Genomic DNA, 25,731 nt, shown 5'->3' on the forward strand with positions numbered 1-25,731 from the left:
CAGGTGATCCAAATACAAAGGGACTAGCACACCCTGAAGAGCCACCTTCCTGATCTGAAGTTCCACTTCCAAATGTGAAGATTCCTGAAAGTAAAAGGTATTGCATCACACAGACATGCATATTCATGTGAGTATACAAACTAAACTTTAAAATAAATACATACAAATAATAAATATTTTAGTACTTTTCAATTCCCAAAGGAAGTAAGTAGCATTGTTTTAGTCCTAAACCTTTTTAGAAATCAAAGGCAGCTGCTCTCACCTGTCATCACTGCTGCCACCACCGTACAGTTCAATGTTACATTGAAGATGTTCCTAAACTAATTGTATATTTGTATGTACTTGTTTGTTCTATAGTCAGTTTAGCCGAGCTGAAGGATTAAAAACTTCTGTAACTTCCTAAAAGAGGGGGGGGGGGAGGGAGACTTACTTACCTGAACCAGAAGATCAAATAAATCCAGTGACCTTCCTAAAGCAGTCCTGTATTATATTCAGATTTCTGTTCATTCATAGGATGCCTTACACCTCTAACCTTTCATAGCATAAACATCAATATTTTCCCTGGTCTCCAAAACTTGATGTCATCTTCTGTTAGACACTATTTCTGATCTGATAAATCTACTAATAAATGTTTAACTTATATCAGCTGCAAGGAGAGGGTGGTCTGAGTAGAGTGCCAGTTAATCTGGAATTGCAAACAGTCCACTTGGACTATTGCAATCCTGGAATAACTGGCCCCACACTCTTTAGTATAACCAAATATTGTTGCTTTAGTTGTAATACTATATTAAGATATTTATTACACAATGAATTATTCTGCACATATACAAAATGATTAAGAAATTACCATAACATGAATTTTGATACTTGATCTTATATCTGAAGACACACAACTAGTATTTAATGGTTCTATGTGTCATCAAGAACATTCTACTCTTGAAGATGATTCTGTTATGTTCTGATGTCAATGCAATGCAGACTTTTTTCCCCCTTTGCATTGGAACAAAGAATATTATTGTTTATTTCATTTTATTTCTGACAGATCTCCAGTAGAAGGACAGAAGGTTTAATTTGGGTGAGTAGAAGATTTTTCAGACTTCAGGAGCTAATTTCTTGGCCTGCTTGCCTGAAATTGCCTCTCTACCAAACTTGTGATTACTTTTCACTCTTAATTTTTCCAAATGTAGGGTTGGGTAGTGAAATGCACATGTTTATTTTACTGTAGGGCTATTTGCAACCGTGGGTGTTTACTGCAATCAGTTGTGAATATTGGGAATATTGGTTGGTACAAGTATATGTTGGTCTGAGTTATACCAGACTGATAATAAAAAAAAAAGGTGAATTATATTTCTTTTGCAGTAAATAAGAGATTCAGCATACTTATAAATACTCAGAAATTTTAAGAAATGAATTATAATCATGTAGATTAATTATTATTATTATTACATACGGGCACCTCCTTGGAGTCTGTAGACTCATTGGGAAGTTCATTTAAAAACATTAATCAACAATTATCAATATCCGTCATATTAAGTCTTGAAATCATTCACTGACAAAGCATATACAACTGACTCTGGAAATCCATTTTACTCATTCACCACTCTACAAGCAAAAAAAGTCTACTCCTACCCCTTGTTAATCACGTTCTTACTCAATTTCCATGGATGACCTCTAATTTTGCTCACATTATTCATGTACTGATATATTTTGTCCACATCGATCATATAAATCTCCCTAAGCCACTTATCATATGTATCTATCACACAGCTCCTTATCTGCTGATCAACCAGTTTCTGTAAGCCACAAATTATTATTATTATTATTTCCCAAGACCTCATGGAGTCAGACTCATCTGGGAGGTCCTTTTATCACACACACACATCTCATCATACCATGTCTTAAACACACTCAAACTCCTTGTAGACACCACACTCTCAGGCAAGGCATTCCAATCATTCACAACTCTGCATGACAAAAACCTACCTCTCACTCCCCTTCTCACACCCTCCTTATACAGTTTCCAGGGATGACCTCTGATTCTCCCCTGATCTCCCACTATTCTCTGTAGAACTTCTCCACCATTGATCCTATAACAACCCCTTACCAAAGTGTAGGTCTCTATCATATCTCCCCTCTTCCTTATCTCCACCAGACTGCAAATTACATCTTCTCAATCTTTCCTCATACTCAACATTCCAGAGGTCAGAAACTACCTTAGTCAGTCGCCTTTGGACCCTTTCCAACATCTTTTCATCCTTCTGAAAATATGGTGACCAAATCTGGGCACAATAGTCCATGTGTGGCCTAATCAAAGCCTTATATACAATGGAACAAGATTTGCCCTACTTCTACACATCAGTGTCCTCTGCATCATTCCCAGAAGTCTTTATGTTGTCTTCACAATTTTGGCGATGTGTCCCCTAAATTTTAGATCCTTATCCACTATCACCCCCAGATCTCTTATTTCCTCTACCTCCAACAATATATTCTCACCAAGCATAAATTCTGCATCCCATCTTTGTTTTCCAAATTTTAAAACCTTACATTTTGCAACATTGAACTCACATCCCCATTTGCTTGCCTAATCACTCAATTTATTCAAGTCTTCTTGCAAGGCCACAACATCTTCACTACTCTTTATGGTTCGTCCCAACTTTGCATCATCTGCAAACAACTGAATATCTCCATCCAAATCTTCGCCAATATCATTAATATACAAGTTAAATAGTAATCGCCCTAAAACAGACCCCTGAGGCACTCCACTAGTGACTTTCCTTTTTCCTGGATATCACACCCCCATACACAACTTGTTGATACCTATCAGATAGCCAGTCTCCAAACCAATGCACTAATCTAATATCCAACCCCATCTGCTCTAGTTTGACTGTCAACTTATCATGAGGTACTCTATCAAAAGCCTTTGCGAAATCCAAGTATATTACTGTGTATCCTTCTCCTCTGTCCAAGGAAGCAGTCACTTTATTGTAATAAGTAAGTAGATTACTAAAACATGACCTCCCTTTAGCAAATCCATGCTGTCCATCAAAGATTATACCTTTGTTGTCAACCCAATTCTGGATCCTAGTTCTCACAAGCTTCTCCAACAACTTAACCGCAACACCTGACACACAGATAGGCCTATAGTTTGATGCTTGAGTTCGATCGCCTCCTTTATGAAGTGGCACAATCTTGCCCTCCTTCCACTCTCTAGGAACTTGACCAAGTGCAAGACTTGTATTAAAAAATGTGTCAAGGCAGGTGTCAACTCTCTGGCACATTCCTTCAGAATACGTGGTGATATATTATCAAGTCAGCCTTATTTACATCCAGTTTACTCAACTCCCCAAACACCTCTTGCTCACTTACAGTCAGTCTCTCTGCCCCATCATCAACTGCTCTCAATCTCTCCATGAAGTCACATTTACAAGATTGAAAGATCTTTATGAACTGCTCATTAAGTATCTCCACCACACATTCTGCAACAGCTGTCTTAATACCATTTCCTCCAATCAATGTCATCCTTCCATAATCATTCTTTCTTTTGCTGGCTACATATCGAAAGAACTCCCTACGATTCTTTTTGGCTTCATTAGCTAACTGCTGTTCATACCTCTCTTTACCTATTCTCACCAACCAAGTCACCCTCCTTGCCTGGTCTGTAGACCTCATGAAATTGGTTACTTCCACTTCTCTTATGCTGCCTCCACAATGCCCCTTTTCTCTGTATCGCATGCTTAATCTCTTTATTCATCCATCTCACACCTACCTTATTTAACCTTCTCACCCTTGGAATACATTTAGACATTGCATCTACTAAATAGTTTTTGAAAATCCCCCAAGCTGCATTGATCTCTTTTCCAGCTAACTCCTTATTCCATGCTACACCCACAAGCTGTCTCCTGAGCTCTTCATAATCACCCCCCCATGCCCTTGTAATTCCACATATACCCCTTTTTTTCACAGGGGCCCTTGCACTGCTGGCAACCACCCAGGTAATCACCTCATGGTCACTTTCACCAAATGGTGGATGATTTGACACCTCATTTATAATTACATCCTCTGATGAGATGACCAAATCCAAATCCCTCTGTTACATACTGTCTGAGGTAGTTATCCCTCAAAAACTCAAGAAACTCATTTTCTTTACTTCCAGTTGCTATCTCTTCATTCCAGTCTATATTTCCATAATTAAAATCACCCATAATGATCACCCTTTCTTATTTGCTTGGCTTATTTGACTATACATCTAACTATCACCACCATCCACATTACCAGGTTTATAACAACATCCCACCAAGTATTTGATTGTATTCACCTCTATCTCACACCATACTACCTCAAAACCACCCCTATTTCCCTCTTGCATCTCTACCTTGTATGGACATAACTCTTTCTCTATCATCAATAGCACTCCCCCTCCCTTCTATCCTCACGAAACATATCATACCCTTCCATCTGTATTCCTGTCAGGATGTCGTCCTCATCTAACCATGTCTCACTTATTCCGACAATCTTTGGGTAAACAGACACAATTAGTGCAACCGTTTCATCCGCCTTGTTTCTTATACTTCTAGCATTGGTATACAAACACAACAGCTCATTTCTGGATCTACAGCTAGTTCCACTGATACCACTCACTCGATGTGATCTCTCCATGCTGGACTGGGGCCATTTCCCTTTCTGCTTCTTCATTTTAGAACTCTTTTCAATTTCATCTGTTTCCTTTTGATCCCTGGTCATCCCATTTCTTTCCTGCCTACACATGCTCTCACCTCCTCTTGGAGCATCCACCTTCCTCAGGCTGTGTACCCCTGTCCACCCTGAGCCTCCCCGTTTCCCTGCTCCTCTTGCACACCATTCTCTCATTTTCTATACTCATACCACTCACTTCTCCATTCATTTCCACTTCTTCAATCTCTCCTGTCTTACTCTCCTGCTCTTCCACATCACTCCCCACTCGATCTGATTCATTCTCCCTATTCACTTCTCTACCTTCCAGTAGCAGTCTCTCCAAGCGACTCACACCATAACCACTCAAATGCAGTCCATTGCTCTCATACAGCTCACTTCGTCCCTCAAACTCATTCCACACATTAACAAACTGTACTCCCATCTCCTCACACATTTTAGCCAGAATATCATTCATAATCCTTGCTCTCCGCCTCATTTCACCACAATCATACCTAGGCAACACACTGACTACCCTTCCTGTCACACTATTCTCTTTTATCTTTCCAAGCAGTCTCCTGACATTCATTTTGACATGCTCTTTGTTCTCTCTCAAATCATTTGTACCAATTAATACAATTAACTCTTTTGCTCGCTCCCGCCTCATATCCAATGCCTCAATCACTCTACTCATTTTACCGCCTGGAAAACATAACTTGTGCATTTTATCCTCTAGCACACCTTTAATAATGGAGTCGCCATACAACACCACTCACTCATCTTTCGTTAACTCTTTCATGCCATCATGATTTATTTTAATAGTTTTGACCTGAATTCTCTTAATTTCATTCCGCATCCATTTCATTTCTTGCCTCATCCAATCCAATTCACTTTCCGAATCTCGCGACACATTCTCTCAATCATTAAATCTTTCTTACTTTCTAACTCTCGACCCCCTCTTCTCACTTTCCCTCTCATTCATCGTTCTTTGTTTCCGTACTTTCAGTCCAACATACGTCCAACTTTCACTATCATTCTTCTCACTTTCACTCTCATTTATCTTTCTTTGTTTCCGTACTTTCGGACTAACATGCGTCCAACCTTTGCTATCATTCTTCTCACTTTTACTCTCATTCATCTTTCTTTGTTTCAGTACTTTCAGTCCAACATGCATCCAACTTTCACTATTATTCTTCTCACTTTCACTCTCATTTATCTTTCTTTGTTTCCCTACTTTTGGACTAACATGCACCCAACTTTCGCTATCATTCTTCTCACTTTTACTCGCATTCATCTTTCTTTGTTTCAGTACTTTCAGTCCAACATGCATCCAACTTTCGCCATCATTCATTCTTATTTCGCTATCATTTATTCTTTCAATTTTTTTCACTTGTGATTTCTGCGTCACGCCATTTCTACTTTCATTCATTCTCTCAATTTCATTTCTTTCCGCCACTCTTGCCTCCCTTTCATCCCTTTTAACATCCGTTACGGTTTTCAAATCGCTCTTTCTTTTTTCATGATTTTTTAACAATTTTCCCCCTCTCTTTCTCACCATCCTTCTCTTTCAAACGTGCACTCGCGACACAATCGTTACTAATACTTTCTGTCGTTAATTTCATATCTGCATTCATCAGTTCCTCATTCAGGTCACACTTCGCACATACCCTTCTTCCATCCGCGCTAAACATCCACAAATCATTTATGTAATCGAAGGAATACATATAACAGACCTCACACTTAATGAAACAACTGAAATCCAAATTAAATCATGGAATGACAATGCTGCCGCCATTTTTTTTTCTTTTTCAAAATCTTCAATCTCTTCTCATATAGAGCATCACACAGTCCTGCCACCATCTTACTTATTTGCCTCTGAATCTGCTCTACCCCATCCAATCTCCAACAAACCAAGGCGATCAGATCTGTGTGTAATAATCGAGATGAGGCCTTATCAAAGCTTTACAAAGAGGAATAATTATCTTCTTATCTCTGCATGTGAAGGTGTTCTTCAATAATCAGGTAATCCTATGAGTTGTTTTAACCACTTTTGCAATGAATCCTCTGAATTTCAACTCCCTATTCACCAACACCCCAAATCTGGCTTCATCAAGTTACAGTCTAATCAATCAGCTGGTAATCTTTTCACTCCAAAATGCATAACCTTACACTTTACCATGTTAAATTGGCATCCATTCTTCTTTGCCCTCACTGCCAGTCTTTTTAAATTATTCTGTAAAATAACCTCTTTATTGATTTTGCATCACCTGCAAATAACTGAATATTTCTACTCATATCATTTCCTATATCATTAATGAAGAAATTAAATAGCAGTAGCCCAAGTACAGAGCCTTGTGGCATGCCACTACTCAAAGGCCTAAAATAATGATATCCTCATGATTTTATTGGTATTTTTTACACAAATAAAACCAAGCAAAAGAAAAAATCCTATTGAAAAATAAATCTTTTTTTTTCTCTTGAATTTTGTTTCTTATTAAACTTGTGACCCAAGGTGAGCTTCTAAAAATTATGAAATACAGCTATCCAAAAACAGAAATTTGGAAAACTGTTATTAGTAACTGAATTTCATAATTATAATTATTTCTTTTTCTTTTTGGATCCTAATAGAGTAATAGTTTGTTCTATTAGGAATCTAAACAAAAAATAATGCAAAACTTTGATGATGGCAATCCTCACAAATGTATGAGGGGAAAACCATTGTTTAATGCAAATAGCTTTAATTTTTTGTACTTGAATTTTTCATTGTTTATTCTTTTATACTTGAAGACAGTTTGTGATACACAAACAAAAATAGCTGTAATTTAAGAGCAGAATCTTAATAAAATATCTTCACTGTGGTTATATATTTTATTTCAATAGATTTTCCACAGTTATCCCTGTATCAAAAGATGTTAATCCTTTGTAGGGAATATTATAGCCAAGAAGACCAGAAGATTTCGGAAGTTATACGTACATACGTATGCACATACGCGCACAGCACACACACACACAGACAGACACAGTAATACCTTGCACAGTGCAGTTAACTGGTGCTGAAAAAGTTCTGTGCTATGCTAAACTGCACTGTTTAAAACATCGTTATAATGTGTTCCAAACAATTACAGTATTGGTAAAAATAATAATAATTTGCATCATTTGTTTACCGCAAGCTCACCAGAAATACTAATTAATGCACACAGAAAAATTTAAAAAGGATTAAAATAAAACAAAAAAAGTAGATATTTTTTATTGTTGATAACTAAACACTAGTTTTTATTTGGAAAAATTATATTTAAACAACTTAATTTGAAAAGGTTTTTACTTCATTTTCTCTAAATGCATATTTTTTTAATCAAATGACATTTTGATTACAAAATGTCATTTGTAATCAAAATGCATACCGAACTTGTTTCATTATATTCAATAACCACTTTTGTAATTTTTTATTATTATTATTATGGGTATCTCCATGGAGTCAGTAAACTCATTGCGGAAGACCCAAACTAGCAAAACAATATCTGTCATATCTCTTCTTGAATTCATTTGCAGACGAAGAACTCACAACTGAGTCAGGCAATGCATTCCACTCATCCACCACCCTCCAGGGAAAAAACCTCGTTCTCCCACCCTCATTAACCACACTTTTCCTTAATTTCCAGGGATGACCTCTTGTTCTTCTATCACTATCACACAGCTGAAACATTTCCCCTGCATCAATCTTATAAAAACCTTTTAGTAATTTAAATGTTTCTATCATAACCCCTCCTCTCCACCTATCAACCAACCTCTGCAATCCACAAGCTCTCAATCTATCAATGTAGAGAGCATTGATAGATTGCTCCCTACATTGATCACTTCTCCTCCCAACACTTTCCATAACCTCCTCATCTCCAAGGAATCCAGGTAACCATACCTGAGCACAGTAATCCAAATGTGAAAGTATCAATGCTTTATAAAGGGGAATAATAATGTCTTTATCTCTGGATGTTAGTGAGTTCCTCAATAACCAAGTAATCCTATGTGCAATCTTGGACACCTTAGCAATGTGTCCCCTGAACTTCATCTTCCTATCTAATAACATCCCTAAGTTCCTAGCTTCATCAATCTCTTGGAGTACCATTCCATCAATGTAGTACACAGCTGGTAATCCTTTAATCCCAAAATGCAATACTTTACACTTTTCCACATTGAACTGACATCCATTTCCTTTTGCCCATTTTACCAGCTTATTTAAATCATCCTGCAAACTCTCAACATCAGCTTGATTTTTTATTGCGCTACCCAACTTTGCATCATCAGCAAACAACTGAATATCTCCGTTTAAGTCATATCCTATATCATTTATGTACAAATTAAACAACAATGGCCCAAGCACAGAGCCCTGAGGCACACAACTGGTCACCTGCCTCATCCTGGATTCTGCTAATCCATACATCACCTTCTGGTATCTCTCCCTGAGCCATTCTCCTAACCATATCACCAGTTTAGTATCCATCCCCATCTGCTCCAATTTGTGCAACAGTGTTCCATGGGTATATCAAAAGCCTTAGCAAAATCCAGAAGAGAAGTACCACTGTGTAGTCATTCCCTTTGTTTAACTCAGCTGTCATTCTATTATAAAAAGTTAATAAATTGCTAAAACAGGATCAACCTTTAACAAAACCATGTTGGCCCCTATAGAGTATCATATCCTGATGCACCCATTCTTGAATTTTGTCTTTAACCAACTTTTCCAATACTTTTACCACCACCACTCATGAGATGGTGATTGGTCTGTAATTAACTACCGCAGTTTTAGAGCCACCTTTATGCAAAGGAACTACTTTGCTTTCCTTCCACTCCCTAGGGACCACACCAGAGTTCAAACTTAAGTTAAATAACCAAGTAAGAGGCACTGACAATTCCTTTGAAAATTCAAGCAACAACCGAGCTGATATTCCATCTAAACCTACGGCAGTGTTTGCATTTAAATTTTGCAATATACTAAGTATCTCTGATTTCTTAACTTCAATTCTCACATTAGTTATTGCTACAGGTACAGAGATATTCTCACTTGGGTGACAGACTTTTGAAAAGTGATCACTCAGTAACTCGACTATTACATCTGAATTGGTCACCTCGATACCATCAGCACCCACTAAGGTCATCCTTCTGAAGTCATTCTTCCTTTTACTTGCCACATAGCAGAAGAACTCTTTGCAATTACCCTTGATCTCCTTGGCTAAGGTCTTCTCATAATCTGATTTAGCTTTTCTTACTATGCTGGTAACCTTCCTAGTTTGAGCCTTGTACTGCTCATGGATGTACTGATCACCTTTCTTCTTGTAAATTCTCCATAACATTTTCTTTTTTTGCAGATCAAGCTTGATACTACTAATCATCCATCTAATGCCTACCTTGTTTGTCTTCCTGACCATGGGGACACAATCTGATATTGCCTTCCTCAGATACCCATTGATTTTATCCCATGCACTACTAACATCTTTCCCCTGCAATATGTTCTGCCATGGGATTGCTGCAAGCTCACTCCAAAGCTTGTTATAATTGCCTAACCTGTAGTTCCGTAAAACCCCTTCTTAAGATAGAAATCAACAAATTTTGCAACCTCCCAAGTCAATACCACATGATCGCTCTCACCAATTGGAGGTAACGAGGACACCTTACTTATGCATATATCCTCTGAACAAGTGACCAGGTCCAACACTCTCACACCACGTGTCCATTCAGTTATGTGCTGTTTCAAGTAATTATCTCATAGAAGATGTATGAACTCCATTTCCTTTTTGCTATGTGATATTTCCTCCTTCCAATTGATATCACCGTAATTAAAATCCCCCATAATAATCACTAACCCTGCATTCATTGCATTAATTTGCTGATGCATGAATTCAATATCATCCCTTATACCCCCTGGCCTATAGCAGCAACCAACTGTATATTTGGTTGCATTGGTCACTATTTAACACAGGACTGCCTCAAATGTACTATCATTTTGATATATTACTTTCTTTGGCTGCAACTCAACAGCTATCATCAAGTACTCCTCCCCCCTCATTCTATCTTCTCTATCCTCCCTGAAAATTCTGTACTCATTGCATTCAATTCCAGTGACCACATCTGCTGACAGCCAGTTTCACTAATGCCTATAATTTTTGGTGAGATTGCACTGACTAATGCCAAAAATTCTTCCCTCTTATTTCGAATGCTTCTTGCATTTGTACACAAAAATTGCAGATTCCCTTTAGTTCTTGTACCAGCTTTAGAACTGATATACATGTCACTAATTTTCAGTAGTCCCTTGCCGATTTTTATCCCCTCTATTCTGCAATTAAAACCACAAATAATGATCAACAATTATACAATCACTGCTTAAGTTTCGCCCTCTTACACTCAACGTTTTCAATTTTAGTTTCCCTACCCTATTACTTCAACTTGTTCAGAAAATAGTAACTTCTTCAATCGCTTATGACCTTCCATGTTCAGATGCAACCCATCTCTTGCATACAGCTGCATTTTTCCTTCAAGCACACTCCAGACATCAACAAATTCCAGAACCTCATTTTTTGCACATACTTGCAATCATATCATTCATTATCATCGCTCGTCTACTTAACTCATAATTGTCAAAACGAGGCAGCACACACACACACACACTATCCCTCCCATTGACACTTTTCTTCTTCACGATTTATATCACCACTCAAGTCATTTGCACCCACCATAACTATCATCTTTTCTGCACCGTGCCCTCTCTTTATTGCTAAAGCCACTCTATTGTTCTACCAGCCAAGCACTCCTCACGCATACCGCTCTCCATACCCTTAATCACAGAATCACCATATATTTTACCACTCATAACTTCATTCAAGTCCAAACAAGAGTCACTTATGGCCTCATTTTCTATGCTATTCAGTATGACTCCCAGTTTCATTACTCAATTTCTTTTACTTACTCCCTCACTCTCACGAAATCTCGTTTCTTCTAGACCTCTTGTGCTTTCATTCTGTTGACTGCCAATCACTCCCATACTATTTATTTCTTCATCAATCACCAAACTCTCTCCCATACTTAATCCTGTTCTAGTTACTTCAGCTAGAGTAATCTCCATAGTCCTAATTTCTCTATTCAACCCATTTAACTCAGCTTTAATTTCCAGAACCCCCTTACTGAGCACTTCCAATTCCACTTGCAAAAGATGAAGGTCACTTTTCATTTTCCTGAACTCCTGCCAAAATTCATCCGCTACAGTCCTGACATCTGCTTCAATGCCTAATCGCTCCATTTCTCACATAAGTTGAAGTTTTCATTCTTCTCATTTCTCACATAAGTTGAAGTTTTCATTCTTCTCAAATAGGCGCATACATATAACAGTTTCCGCAATGCATCCACTGCAAAAAGTCCAACACAGAGCAGACTTTCGTAGAAAAGTTTTGCGAGCCGCTGACGTACGTTTCTTGTTGGACGCCATCTTTAGCCGCTGAAGTAGTGAAACAAACAGCAGCGAACACACAATATATACAACAGAATTCCAAACAATAACACCACTGAAGGACACTTGTATCCAACCGAAGCACAACTGCAGCACAATTTGAGACAAAAAGGCACACTATACTTTAATTTAAAAACATGTTTTCCAACACAATTCGACATGGCCACCATGTTCATTAACGACACTTGCACCGTTGTGGCTATTCCATGTGTTTTTTTTCATTTGATTTTTCTTCTTAATTAGCATTCAGACATATGATTCATTCATTCCTTTTGTCACATGCTCTTTTAGCATATGATGCTCTTTTTCATGATGATTTACAATTTCAAGTGTTTGTTCTAGTGTTAGCCATTTAAGTTTGTTAAAGTTTACAAGATTCACCCCATATATATATATATATATATATATATATATATATATATATATATATATATATGGGGTGCTTAAGGGTCAAAACTATATAACTGAGAGGTGACCTCCACATAGCCTTCAAAGGAATGCGGAGAACCGAACAGGGCTTCTGACCTAATGTCCAATCCTCACCTTCTCAAGGTGCACCTTGTTAGGTATCTACCTGGATGCTGAACAAACAAGGATGGGCAGGAAATTTGAGATTAGGCAGACCAAATTGTGTTCTTATTGGCTTAAATAAAAATTTCAAATGATGATACAACATGACAGAATTTCATGCAGACTAGGGCATCTCCCAGTTAAACAAGATCCCTGTTGTTTTCGCCAGGGAACCAGGGCAAAAATCGAAAAGTCAGCTTCTGGAATAAATCCAAAAACCCACCCCAACTCAACATCACCAGAGTTCAAGATTGGTACTATCAACATAAGAAGCCTGAATGGCAAAGAAATGGAGCTAGCTGAGGAATTGGATAAGTACCATATCGACATAATAGGGGTTACCGAAACAAAAAAGGCAAAAACTGGTGAGATCTTTCTGAGCAATAAATACAAAATGTTATACTCGGGCAATGACAATCAAAGAAAAGAAGGAGTAGCCATAGTATTCAACACTAAATACGAGGCTAATCTTCTTGAATGGCAGGAAGTCTCAAGTAGAGTGATATGGGCAAATATGAGAATGGAGAACTGGACAATTAGACTTATTTGTGCCTATGGTCCCACAGAAGGTTCTACTAAGGTAGAAGTGGAGAAATTTTTTGAGGCTTTAGAGAAGCGGCTGACACAATGAAAAAGGAAAAGTTGGTCCTTGTAAATAGCAGAGTAGGAAATGATTATCAGACATACAAAAGTAGTTTGGGGAAATTTGGAGAAAAGAGAGAAGCTAATAATAATGGCAAATAGCTGTTGAATTTCTGCTCAGGACATAGAATGGTTATTACTAACACAATTTTCCAACATAAAAATGTGCACAAATTCACATGGAGAGAAGAGGCAAGGGATAAGAAAAGTCTCATTAACTATGTTACTGTTGTTGGTGATGTTTTTCCACTGGTGCAGAACACCAGAGTGTATAGAGGATTTGAAATTGGAAGTGATCACCATTTAGTCTTGAGCAATATAAAATTGAATTTCTTATTGAAAAGAAGAACATGTAAGAAAGTTTTAAAGCGTTATTCAAGTTATTCAAAAATGTTATTCAAGAAAAAATGAAAGAGTTTGAGAAGGAACCAAACCTTGGAGATTCAGTGGCAAGCCCTGAAGAACACACTGATTGATTCAGCCAGAGAGGCATGTGGTGAGGTTGTCTGCAAGGATAAAAAAATCAGAACTCCATGGTGGACACAGGAAGTTAATGAGGCAGTGAAGGAACAGAAAAAAGCATATCAAAAGCTCCTGGAAAATAAGTCAGCTTGTGCTCTTAGAGAATACAGAGACAAATGTAAGAAAGCTCTAAACAGTGTGTAAAACTGGCTAAACAAAAGTCATGGGAGGTCTTTGGCAAGAACATAGAAAATAAATATCAAGAAGGTATGGAGGTATAAAAGTCTTACAGTGGCTGCACTGCATAGTTCAGAAAGCTTGGACAGAGGGACGAATTCCAGATGATTGGAGTAGAGCTTTCATAGTATCCATATATAAAAAGGAAAATAAAACTGAATGTGAGAATTACAGAGGTATTTCTCTACTGAGTGTTCCTGGTAAGATATATGCAAGTATACTTGAGAAACGGTTGAGAAGGATTGTGGATGAAAAGCTTGGTGAAGAACAAGCTGCATTCAGGTCAAATAGAGGCTTCCAGGATCAGATTTTCACTTTACGAAAGATAGCTGAGAAATCATGGAATATAACAAAGATCTGTATTTAAGTTTTGTAGATCTGGAAAAGGCATATGACAAGGTGCCAAGAGAGAAGCTATTCAAAATGCTACAGTTGCATAGTGTCAATGGGGCATTATATCAAACAATACTTGGTCTTTATTTGAGTTGTAAGTCAGCAGTTAGAATTGAAGGAAGTACAGGAAGGTGATTTAATGTTAAATCTGGTGTCAGACAAGGATGTGCATTATCCCTGTGTTATTTATTATCTATACGGATCACATTTTGAAGGAAAGTGGTATTAAACCTGATATCAAAATTGGAGGTGTTAATCTCAGCTCTTTGTTTTATGCAAATGATGTTACTCTTCTAAATAAATCCACTACAAGTCTGCAAGATTCCCTGACTAAATTGAATAACTGTTGTAATAGACACTGTATGAAGGTCAGCATTAAAAAGAACAAGACAATGAAATTAGGCAGAAACACTGAAAATATCAACTGCATTGTAAATATAGAACCTATAGAACAAGTAAAACATTTCATCTGCTTAGGCATGATTTTTAGAGATGGTTAAATAAATATGGAAATAGACAACAGAATCAACAAAACTGGTATGGTAGGAAGTCAACTGAATAAATTTATATAGATTAACAGAGAAGTTAGCCAAAACAATATATTAGCTGTATACATGACAGTATTCAAGCCAATTTTAACTTATGGATCTGAGAGCTGGGTCAGAAGTAAAACACTTGACCAAAGACCAGAAACCACATATATGATAGTCCTGAGAAAGATAAGGGTCATGAACAGTGGCATCAATGGCAATATCATATTAAAAATGAGGATATTAGGAAAGAACTTTATATTGTCAGATCCAGGAATGCATTAGCAGAGCTAATCTCAGGTGGTATGGTCACTTAAATAGAATGGGCGAGGAAAGATTAGCAAAACAAGTGTTCTTTGCTAGGTTGGCAGGAAAAAGACCCAGAGGAAGACCAAGATATAGGTGGATTGATATGGTATAATATGCCTTAGACGATAGAAATATAAGATCTGATAATGATAATATTGGAGTCTTGACAAGTAATAACTGATTTGGAGGAAAATTGTAGATAGGAAGTTACTAATGGTGTAAATTTTTCATGTAGTACTATCATGCACGGTACACCCCTCGAGGGTATATATCAGGAATACATCTGCAGATTCAACTTTCTTCTACATGATTACAGCAAAATCATGGAAATCCAAAATCTTTCAATCCATGAAAACATCCCACCCTAGAAATAAACAGGCTAAAGTCAAGGCACCCTCCAATCTTAACAGCAAAAAATCTTGCAGAGACAAGTTTCAACATGAAGGAGAAGTGGAAAGAGTCCAGGTGTAACACTTCAACAGGAATCTTCCATGAATTAATGGCCCCAACACAGATACCTTAGGGTTTTGACCTACCTCAGAAAGCTTGGTCTGCCCTTAACCGAATCCACCAACCATGACAGATGTGCAGACCACCTTTACAAATGGGGCATGATTGCCTCACCCAGGTGTGACTGTGGATCACCCCACCAGACAGCAGAATGTGTCCTACGTGCATACAGTGGAAACTTGTCAGACTTCATCCATGCTGTAATAAGTGCAGTCGACTGGATAATCAACCTAGACATTCAGTTGTAGCCTATTCTTGATTCTTGAGTGTCTCTTTTATGACTGTATTATGTCTTATTATTGTACATATATCTATTACTATGTCCATATGTAAAGATTTTTGTCACGAAGACTTGCGAATTCTCTTTAAACTGTGTACTGGTGGCCAGGAGGCGCGGCAGTCTTAACAACGGAAGCAGACGACGCTTAGGACTGTTATTAGCAAAGTTCCGCTGAGTGATATCCATTTTAAAATGTGCCCGAAGTGAGAGAATAAGTACAACGTTAGTGTTTGAAAGCAAATATAATTTTCTAGTTAGATCATATACTACAGTATAATAGGTCATCGGCATTACAAAAAGAGCTATGAATTAGTTTCAGCGAGCATTCATTCTGCGTAATGATCAAGACTTTCACCAGCTTTACCATTCATCACGAGTCCGAGTTTTACTGGCGCAGTCGATAGGACCTACAAGGTGAGAGCAATTCGTTATGTAAATGCATGCTCCCATGGTTTAGAGTTCTATTTTGATTATTTGGGCGAAAGTCTGTTTCAATACAAAACAAAAAAAAATGGCGATCGGAGTTTGTTCCATCCTGGAACAGTAGTACAATAGTTTGGATAAAAGAAAAACACGCCAGTGTTCAAACTATATTTTTGTCCCAGATAAATCAGAATAGTTTTTTTTTTTTTTTTTTCATTTTAAATTTATTTTGTTCTGTTCTGCATTTACCGATTTGTCCTGTTTTGCATGTTTGTTCCATCTTGGAACAGTCAGTACTTGTGATTTCTCGCCAGAGAAAGAACAAGACAGTGTTATCATAGTTCATTTTTGCATACTGTTTTGATAGTTCTGTTTCGAGATTTAAGTTATTATATAGTAGCGGTGTAAAATCGAAACTATTTCTTTTTTGTTTGGTTTTGTTTTTATATATCCATATATATATATATATATATATATATATTTGTGTATTTGAAAGTGTAGTAAATTGTGTAGTTGAAGTTTTTTTTTTTTTTTATCTGATAATATTGTAAGATTTATCTATGTTTACAAATGATATGTTGAATTTAGTTATAAGTCCCATAATCGCCAAATATATACATCTCTTTCTGGGCATTTAAAAAAAAAAAAAAAAAAAAATTTGCAATTGATTCCTTTTTAAGGGTGATTTTTTTTTATCAGTAAAGAGAGTTATTGTTAAGCACCATGGCTTATTTAACCAAAGGTAGAAAGGAAGATTTACGTAAATTGGCTGAAGAATTGGGAGAGAAGCCAACTGTTGAAATGAAAGTGATAGATCTTAAAATGATTATTACGGGAAGTAAATTTTATTAAGAAGAATTTGTTAAAGGGATGTTGGAGACGATTATTAGTACCAGACTCGAGGAAGAACTGATGAAGAAAGAAGAATTAGAAGCTCAACGGCGGAAGGAAGACTAGAAGCCCAATGCCGGAAAGATGAATTGGAAGCCCAACAGAAAAGAGAACAAATGGAGTTTGAGTTGAAGAAACTGGAAATTGAAGCACGTGTTCAACCAACCTCAACTCCAGTATCCAGTGACAATAAACCATATTGTCTTGAGCTAATTAAGCTAATGCCTAGGTTTAGATTACAAGAGGATGACATTGTGATATACCTATCCCTGTTTGAAAGACAAGCTAAGAGAACCAAAATAGATGTTAAAGACTGGATATCATGTCTCTTGACTTTGTTACCATTTGAGATTGTCCAATTAATTGGTAGAGAGTCAGAAGAAAATTGCGAAGATTATGAATATATTAAAACAATTCTACTAAAGAGATTAAGACTGAATCCTAAAAGTTTCAGAAAAAAAGTTTGTGATGCACCAAAAGGTTGCTGAAAAATCTTGAAGGGATTTCTGTTATGAAATAACTAATTATTTCGAAGAGTGGATTGGTAGCCTTGATATCAAGGATTTTGAAGGGTTAAAAGATCTAATTATTACAGATCAACTGAAGAAGAAAGTACTACATGAAGTGAGAGAACATCTCTTAGACGACTGGGCAAAATTCGTTTCTCCAACCAAGTTAGCTGACAGATTGGACGAATACGACAGTGTTCGTAGTACATCAAGGAAGCCCATTGGAGCTATTCCGAAGGACAAAGTTACTGAAAAGTTTAGACCTTATACTCCACCTGCTGAGCAAACATTCAAGAATAAGTTATTATCTACCTCTCAAAGTCCACCGAGATGGTACCAGCCACAGCGAATTGATGATTCATACAAGCCTCACTCCAAACCAACTTGTTTTACTTGTAGAAAGGAAGGTCATATCGCCAAGTTTTGTATGAAAAATAGTCAGCCAAAAGGTACTCCTGCTACAGCACACAGTAACCTAGTTCAAACGTCTACCACTGCGGATGACAATAAATCAAATGTGTTGACTGCCAAAATTTCCATTCCAGTATCCAAATCAGTGGACATTGGTCGAAACGTAGATGATTTGAAGGTCGTCAAAATCAAATGCGGAAGTAGGGTTTTAAATGGAATAATAGATACGGGAGCGCAAATATCGGTAGTGCGCGAAGATTTAGTGGCAGATACGCCCCATGATGGAGAAAGTAAGATAGAAATATCTTCTGCTTTCGGAGAAAATGAAATAACACCCTTGAGAATTTTTGAAATGAAAATTGATGATAATTTACATGGTAATGTTCCAGTCACATGTGCCGTCTCAAGAAGACTGGTTACCAATCTGCTACTGAGCTCCTCTGCCTATGAAATACTGGTCGAAAGCGGCGAGCTACATGAGAGTAGTCATCATTGGGAGACACCAGTTCTGAAATCAAAAGATTTAAGTGATAAACGGTCAGAAGATGATGAAGACGAAGACATGCCTTTGAAAATAACCCAGTACAGCATTGGCAGTCAGTACGATGGAGTCCCCACCAGGTGCAGAAAATGAGTGTATACCAGAAAAAACAAAATTCGAATTCGGCAAACTTCAAGAGGATGATGAGACGCTTCGAAGGTGTTTTGAATGGGCAAAAAGGCAGAAAAATGCCTATGCGTTTGACAATGGAGTTCTGCTTCATAATAAACATATTTGTGGCAAGAATATTAGACAAGTAGTGCTACCGCGTGTGAAACGAGAAAATGTCTTAAAGATGGCACATGAAATCCCTCTTGCTGGCCATCTCGGCGAAAAGAAAACCAGTCAGCGAATCAAGTACTCATTCTTTTGGCCTACCATTAAACAAGATGTGAAAAAATATTGCGAAAGCTGCAAGGAATGTCAAATGAGGACTGCTACATATAGAGATAGAATCCCCATACGACCTATCGTCAGACCAGAAACTCCGTTTGAGGTATGGAGCGTGGATTGTATCGGACCGTTAGAACCTCCATTGGGAACAGGACATCGATTCATAATATGTGCTGTTGATTTATGCACTAGATGGGCCGAAGCCATACCTGTCAAGGAAATAAGTGCTAAAACTACATGTAATGTTCTCATGAGGATTTTTACTCAGACTGGATTTCCTAAAATGGTCTGTACCGACCAAGGTACGAATTTTACATCTAAACTCACTCAAGCTTTTGAAGATCTGCTAGGCATAGTTCGACGTTTTTCCACTCCAGTATGGGCGCTGTTGAACATTGGAACAGAACTTTAAAAGAGATGATGAATAAGAATATACAGGAACATGGAAGAAACTGGGATTTACATCTTCCCTATCTTCTATTCGCATACCGAGAAGTACCACATAGCACTATCGGGTTATCACCTTTCCAGTTGGTATATGGAAGATTACCTCCAGGCCCCTTATCTTTGTTAAAGGAAATTTGGACTGGTGGACGAGTCATCCCAACCGCTGCCTCTCGCTCGGTTGAAAATTATTTACAAGAGCTTCTTGAAAATCTAAGAAAAGCTCATGAAATTGCATCCGAGAATGCCAAAGGGTCTCAAGAACAATACTCCTCCAGATATAATCTTTGTTCCAAAGAAAAATCCTTCATTGTTGGTGAAAAGGTTTTAGTATTGTTACCTTCATCCTCTCATAAGCTTCTAAATACTTGGACAGGACCTGCTACAGTTGTCCAACTTACTAGACCACATTCTGCAAAGGTTGAGATGAAGGATGGAAGTATCAGGGAGCTCCACATAAATAAGCTTCGACCATATATTCAAAGAATTAATCATGTCGGTCTAGTTTTTGAACTAGATGAAGATTTTGGAACACTCCACTATGCACCCGCTGACAAGATGAATAAATCAGTTGAAGATATTAGGAAACACCTTGAGGATATGAAAGCTCTCTTGACGGGAGAACAAAAACAAGAACTTTTTTGACATCCTCCGGAAATATGCAGATGTTTTTAGTTCCAAACCTGGTCATGCCAAAGTTGATGGACACTCCATCAAAGTTACAGAGAACTGTTCCCCTAAGAGACTCAAACCCTATAGGGTGCCAATCACTCTACAAAAGGAAGTAGATCGACAAGTCAAAGAACTGTTAGATATGGGTCTCATTGAGCCAAGTGTCAGTGAATGGGCTCATCCCGTGGTTTGTGTGGCTAAGAAAAATGGAAGTGTCAGACTATGCATTGACTTTAGATTGCTAAATAGTTTTACTATTCCAGATGCTTATCCAATGAAAATAGCTAGAGATTTATTATTTGAGGTAGGACAAGCAAGATTTATCACTGTAGTTGACCTCACCAAGGGATATTGGCAAATCCCTATGGAAAAGGAAGCAAAGCCCTTCACCGCATTCGTGATGCATTCTGGTCACTATCAATGGAACGTCTTACCGTTTGGAATGAAGAACACTGGAAGCACATTCCAGAAATCATTGGATAAAGCACTAGCTCCTCATAAGGCACACTGCTGATCTTATATCGACGATTTGGCTATATTTTCTAAAACATGGTCTTAACATCTCACCCATATAGATGAAGTCTTCAAAACATTAAGAGAAGTGGGTTTAACAGTAAACCTAGAAAAATGCGAATTCGGGAAAAATCAAGTGAAGTTCCTAGGTCATTTGATTGGATCCGGTCAACATTCCCCAGACCCAGAGAAGGTCGAGGTTATAAAAGGTTTAGCGACACCAGCGACAAAGAAGGAAGTAAGAAGTCTACTTGGACTGGCTAGCTACTACCGTGACTACATACCACGATTCTCCCAAATTGTATTACCACTGACAAATCTGACTAAGAAAAGTGTCCCAAACAATATTCCTTAGACTACTGATGCTGATGAAGCTTTTACGAAACTCAAAGAAGAGCTTATAAAAATGCCTTCTTTGCATACTCCAGATCTCGACAAGCCGTTCCAGTTGTATACGGATGCATCAGCAACAGCAATTGGCGCATGCTTAGCTCAAAACAACGAACAAGGAAAAGAACTGCCCATTGCTTTCTTTAATAAGAAACTAAATTCCTGTCAAATGAAATGGTCAACCATTGAAAGGGAAGCTTTTTGCGTCTTGGAGGCATTGAAAAAGTTTGACACATGGGTATTTGGTGCTGAAATACAGGTAATTTCAGATCATAACCCTCTGACCTATCTAACTAAAAGTGCCCCTCATGGTGCCAAGTTGTCCCGATGGGCTTTAGCCCTACAACATTATAATATGACCATTACATATAGAAAGGGTAGTCGTCATGGTAACGCCAATGCCTTTTCCAGATTAAAAACTGATATAATTAATTAATGTTATTGGCTTGTTTCTTAATAATGATTGTATATTTTCTTGATGTTTAGTTAATGATGATTATATAGTTTTTTTTGTTTTGTTTGTTTGTGGGAGCTGCATCGCACCATAAAGCTCTCACCTCATTTCTTGTATTTTAGAGTCAATTACTCGCCTGAGTTTTCTTTCAGATGCAACATCGACACTCCTGTGACGGATGTGCTTCCCCCAAAGGGAGTTGTAAAGATTTTTGTCACGAAGACTTGCGAATTCTCTTTAAACTGTGTACTGGTGGCCAGGAGGCGTAGCAGTCATAACAACGGAAGCAGACGACGCGTAGGACTGTTATTAGCAAAGTTCCGCTGAGTGGTATCCATTTTAAAATGTGCCCGAAGTGAGAGAACAAGTACAATGTTAGTGTTTGAAAGCAAATATAATTTTCTAGTTAGATCATATACTACAGTATAATAGATCATCGGCATTGCAAAAAGAGCTATGAATTAGTTTCAGCGAGCATTCATTCTGCGTAATGATCAAGACTTTCACCAGCTTTACCATTCATCACGAGTCTGAGTTTTACTCCATATATATTAAGGATTAATGTAATGTAACTTTTCATGTGTGAGCCATACGCTAAATAAATAAATCAGGAATTTGATGATGATATATATATAGATATTTCCTGGGATAGATCTGAAAAACATTTTTTTTCGCTGCCATGATGAATTTGAAAGAAAGATAGTGGAATCCAGGGAGATCGTCCTTAATCCTGAACATTTAAACAACAATTTAAGCTATAACATCCCTGATAGCCATACTGCTGTTATTCAGTACTGCCGTTCTCGAGAGTCTGCTACCACGCATACAACAAACAATGGCACGTAAAATAGAACAACTTGAATGTTAATACAATGTTTTTTATTTCAATTATGTACTGCAATTTATCTGTGCTTTTCAGTTTTTTAGAATCTTCAGTTTTTATTATTGTTTCCTCTTCCTAAAAAGATACCTGATGAAGGCTGTAAAAAGCCGAAACTAGTTATGTTTTTTTATCATTAAAGCTTTTAATTAACTCTCGGTTTTTTAGTCATTAAATATCTTTCTAAATATATCAGAGTAACTGAGTCAATGCTCATGAATACATATATATATATATGTGTGTGTGTGTGTGTGTGTGTGTGTGTGAATATTTTTTTTTACCTTGGGAATAATGTATTAGGTTTACCAAGTAATTTTATAAACTTGGTTATTTTCTCTTAATCCCAAGTAAGCAAACAGTTAAGTTTGCGCCTGAATGTAGTTCAAGTCTAAAGGTGGTGCAACACCAGGGCAACTCATTGTAAAGGTGGGTAAAGCTCTGATCACTATTCTTAGTATTTTCCATAATGTAAAGCACATCTCACTAAGAGATGTATACTGCAATTATATATGGGTGGGGTCACTACCCAGACCGGTTTCAACCTTTTTTGAGGTCTCCTCAGTGAGTAGCTAGACCCTAAATACCATGGTTTTAGTAATATAGAGCCTTATCAACTTTACCTATACAAGTTGTTACAAGGTGTTTTTATAAAAACAAGTTTATAAAATTACTTGGTAACCCTAATATATATATATGTATATATATATATAAACATGCTAAGCTACTAACTTGGAAATCTTTTCTAAAAAAAAAAATTATAGGAATGCCAATTTGATTCATACTTTTGCTAGTATTGAATAAACTATTAAATCCCCAGCAGCTTATAATATTTACCTTGAAGCTTGACTTTCTTTTGTTCACAATCAACTTATGTCAAAAAAAGGAACTTCATCATCAAATTCCTGCCATGTACCCTCAAGGGGTGTACAGGATATGTAATTCTTGAAATTATTATTGGGAATCTGAGCTTTCAAGTATTCTTGAATATGAATTATTCAGTATATGAAAATCCAAAATCATGTCAGAACTTTTGGAGAATTAGTAAAAAAACAGAAACGGCCAAAGATTAATCGATTTCTCTATCTACAATAATCTAAGAATAATGAATACAATGTTCAAACACAAAGACGTTCATAAATTCACACGGTCAACAAGAGGATCGAAATCTATTATAGACCATACAATAGCAAATAATAAAATAAGTAGATTCATTCATTCAGCAAATTCATTCTTGATGTTAGTTTTCCAAGGTTTTGAAATTGAATCAGATCATTATTTATGTGTGACAACATACGGTTTCTGCCCAAGATGAATAAAGTACCAGTATCTATTAGAAAACTAAGAACTCAGGTTCAAAGTCAGCACCTTATCTGACTCTGATAAAAGAAAACTATATCAGCAAAAAATTAATGAAAAATTACAGCAACTACCCTCAGATTAATCTAAGAATGAAGAGTAGAATCACTCTGCAATATTTTAGGAGATTCAGTCCAAGAAATCTTGGGAATGAAAAAACAATGGAAAAGAAAAAAAAGGTCTTCATAACTGGGATCCAGAAATTAGGAAAAACATAGATGAAAAAAGGAAGGCCTATAAAAATGGTTAAGCACAAACAAAATAGAGGATGAAATTGAATATAAACACAAAAGAGCAATAGCAAAAAGAGAAACATGTAAAAGACATACAGTTTAATGGAACAATTTAGAAAGCAATATTGATAAACCTCAAAAAAAAAAAATAAAAATTTATAAGAAACATGAATAATAATCATAGAGAATCGATCAAGATCAATACCATACCTTTGGAGGACTGGCTTAAATACTATAAAGAATTATGGACAAATGATGAAAACCCACCCTCAGAACCATTAGCTGCAAATAATTCAACAGACTCCTTTATCCTTGAAGATTTAGAGTCAACACTTAAACAATGCAAGAACCATAGAAGCCAAGGAGAAGGTGGTATCAATATGAAAAACTTTTCAAATTCTTTGGAGACAACTTCAGATACAAACTACTAGAATAAATTTAATTTAATCCTTTGTAAGCAAACAAAGTTTGTGCCTGAGGTATCTTCAGGACTGAGGCAACTCGTAGTAAAGATGGACCAAGCTCTCATCACTTCTTTTCTCAGTATCTCCCATAATGCAAAGCACATCTCCTTGCAGACATGTATAATGCTATGCATTAAGGGAAGGGCCAATACCCATACCGGTTTCGACCTTTCCAACAATACTAGAATTGAATTATTGGCTATTTAGGATTATGAATAAGATCCTAAATAGCTAATTACTACCAGAAAACTGGCAAAATGCTATGATCATCCCCCCATCTTCAAAAAATGCAATATTAATGAATGTCAAAACTATAGAGGCATTAGCCTCTTAAACACCAGATATAAAATCTATTCAAGTCTCTTAAAGACTAAATTAGCCAAATATTATGAAAATATTTTTAGAGAGGAACAAAATGGTTTCCATAAAGGCAGATCCTTCACTAATGCCTTTTTCACTCTCAAGCTCCTGATAGAAAAAAGAAGAGAATTCAATTTAGAGACCTATATATTCATCAATTATAAAAAGGCTTTTGACAAAGTCAATCGTAAATAAGCTACTGGAAATTTAAGAGATGACGACATTCCTAACCAGTTAATTAAAGCAATTTTCAATGTATATAACAATAACCAAATTACAATAAAGATAACCACACAAAAATAAGGATCACAGAACATAAATGCAGGTGTCCAACAAGGATGTAGTCTATCGCCACTCCTCTTTAATATCTATATTAATAATATTATAAGAGAGTGGAGGAAAAGAACCTGTTCTGGTATTCACATAAATGATTAACCAACATGGATACAATTTTATTTGCCAACAATCATGTTCTAATGAAGATTAGAACCTGATCGTTGCATCAATGATGATATTATACAACAGGTTAATACATTCAAATATCTAGGCTACCACTTATCTTATGAAAGAGAGAAAGACGTACAACATAAAATAACCAATTATATAGGAAACTATCAATCAGATATTCAATCCAAATTTAATAAGCAATAAAACAAGAATAAGAATCCAGAACTCATTAGCAAGACCTATCCTAAAATATGGTTCAG

At 36.8% G+C, this 25,731-nt stretch overlaps 1 protein-coding gene across 1 annotated transcript in view; it reads right to left on the reverse strand.

The window, feature by feature from the left end:
• Positions 1–25,731, reverse strand: part of hiw (MYC binding protein highwire) — a 1,014,282-nt gene that overhangs the window by 357,808 nt on the left and 630,743 nt on the right. The window contains exon 55 of the mRNA XM_090402616.1: positions 1–84. Coding sequence (XP_090258742.1) covers positions 1–84 — 84 coding nt within the window. The remainder of the gene's footprint in view (positions 85–25,731) is intronic.

Source organism: Typopeltis vanoorti, chromosome 13 (genome assembly GCF_054136105.1).
Source record: "Typopeltis vanoorti isolate ZY-2024b chromosome 13, IOZ_Tvanoo_1.0, whole genome shotgun sequence".
In the NCBI taxonomy this organism is placed as follows: Eukaryota; Metazoa; Arthropoda; class Arachnida; order Uropygi; family Thelyphonidae; genus Typopeltis; species Typopeltis vanoorti.